Genomic DNA, 1,386 nt, shown 5'->3' with positions numbered 1-1,386 from the left:
GGAAGCACACCCCACACAGGGCAGTCTGGAAATAATAATACTGGGGGTCAGGAGGGGAAAGAATTGTGCACTGTTGCCAAAAAAACTGCTTATTTGACAGTGGGATGCAGCAGAGAACAGACATTTAAAGCCCATTTTCTTGCAGCACAACCAGTTTTTGCTGGAGAGGAAGAGCCATCAGATCAACTGTCTGCTGTTGCAGTGAGAAAACTAGCTGAAAATGTCCTTCATCTGAAAGGCCACACGGCCACAACAGGATCATCCATCTTTACTTTAAAAAAACATATCCCTCCAGGATGGAGGGCTCCTATGTGCTCTGCCTGGTGGCATTAAGGACCTGGAGGTTTAGCTCTCTTAAATAAGCAACTGTTACACCCCCTCCAACTATATCCCACCACCACATCCTCAGTGTCCACGAGGAGACCTTTTGGAAAGGCAGAGCACCAAGTCCTGCCAAAGCCAGAGGGGGAAAGGAGAGGGGAAGACGCGCTGCAGTTGTCTGCAAACCCTCGGCACACGGGGTGAACAAAGGAAGTGGTGGAAGGTTTGGCCACCCCGATTCTTGAAAGGTGATGTGAACCTCGGGAGAGAAGGGGGCAGGGGGAGAAGGGAGTTGGGATCGTGGTTAATCCGACCATTCGTCCTCGTCAAATTCCGAGGAGTCGTCCTCGGAGTCGCTGTACTCCACCGCGATGCGGCGCGACAAGATGGTGGCCACGTCGTTGCCCACCACGTCCCGCTTCTCCTGCTCCCGCTGCTCCTCCACCTTGCGGAGCTGGAAGCCTGTTTGGGATGAAGGTAACAGAAGGGATCATGCCAAGGCTTTGGTCACAGGGGAATGTCCAAAGAAGCCACCCCATTTGATATAATCCTCTGAGCACGGCAAGGCAGTGAGCACCGCGGGAGAGCGGTGATGGTGCAGTGACAGTCAAGACAGACTGGGTGGAATGACAGAAGGAATGGGAAGGGAATTGTTTCCATGCTCCTCTCTGGGGTTGCACCACTGCTCCACTCCCAAAATCTGGACCACACCGATTCCAGCCCTGCCACCTCCACAGGTATGAAACCACATGAGGTTGTCATCAGGGTGAGGCAGACAAGGAGGGGGCACAAAGGACAGGGCTGAAGCAGCCAGGCAGTCACACCACTGCTCTCGAGATGGCTCCCAAGTGGATTCCATGCTCCACTTGGATTCCATGGGGCTTTCCAGAGGCAGAGCAGACCAGAACACCTTACCTTGACGAATAGCTGAAAGCAGATCACTCCTGGCATCGCTAACCGCAGGCAGGGATGACTTGGGCTTGGAGGCAGAGGTATCTGAGGGGGGAGGAGGGGGTGGGGGACCATCCAGACCACCAGAGGACAGAGGTGGTGGGCCAGGGGGAG

General features: G+C 54.6%; 1 protein-coding gene across 1 annotated transcript in view; it reads right to left on the bottom strand.

Moving 5' to 3' along the window:
• Window positions 1–625: 625 nt before the first annotated feature.
• LOC104391441 (wiskott-Aldrich syndrome protein family member 2-like) overlaps window positions 626–1,386 on the bottom strand; it is a 16,353-nt gene continuing 15,592 nt past the window's right edge. The window contains 2 exon segments of the mRNA XM_010000715.1: window positions 626–783; window positions 1,237–1,383. Coding sequence (XP_009999017.1) covers window positions 626–783; window positions 1,237–1,383 — 305 coding nt within the window.

This window comes from Chaetura pelagica, unplaced genomic scaffold (assembly GCF_000747805.2).
Source record: "Chaetura pelagica isolate M959 unplaced genomic scaffold, ChaPel_1.0 scaffold956, whole genome shotgun sequence".
NCBI classification, from domain to species: Eukaryota; Metazoa; Chordata; class Aves; order Apodiformes; family Apodidae; genus Chaetura; species Chaetura pelagica.
Note: the sequence above shows the minus strand (reverse complement) of the source record. Positions and strands in the feature narration are given on the sequence as shown.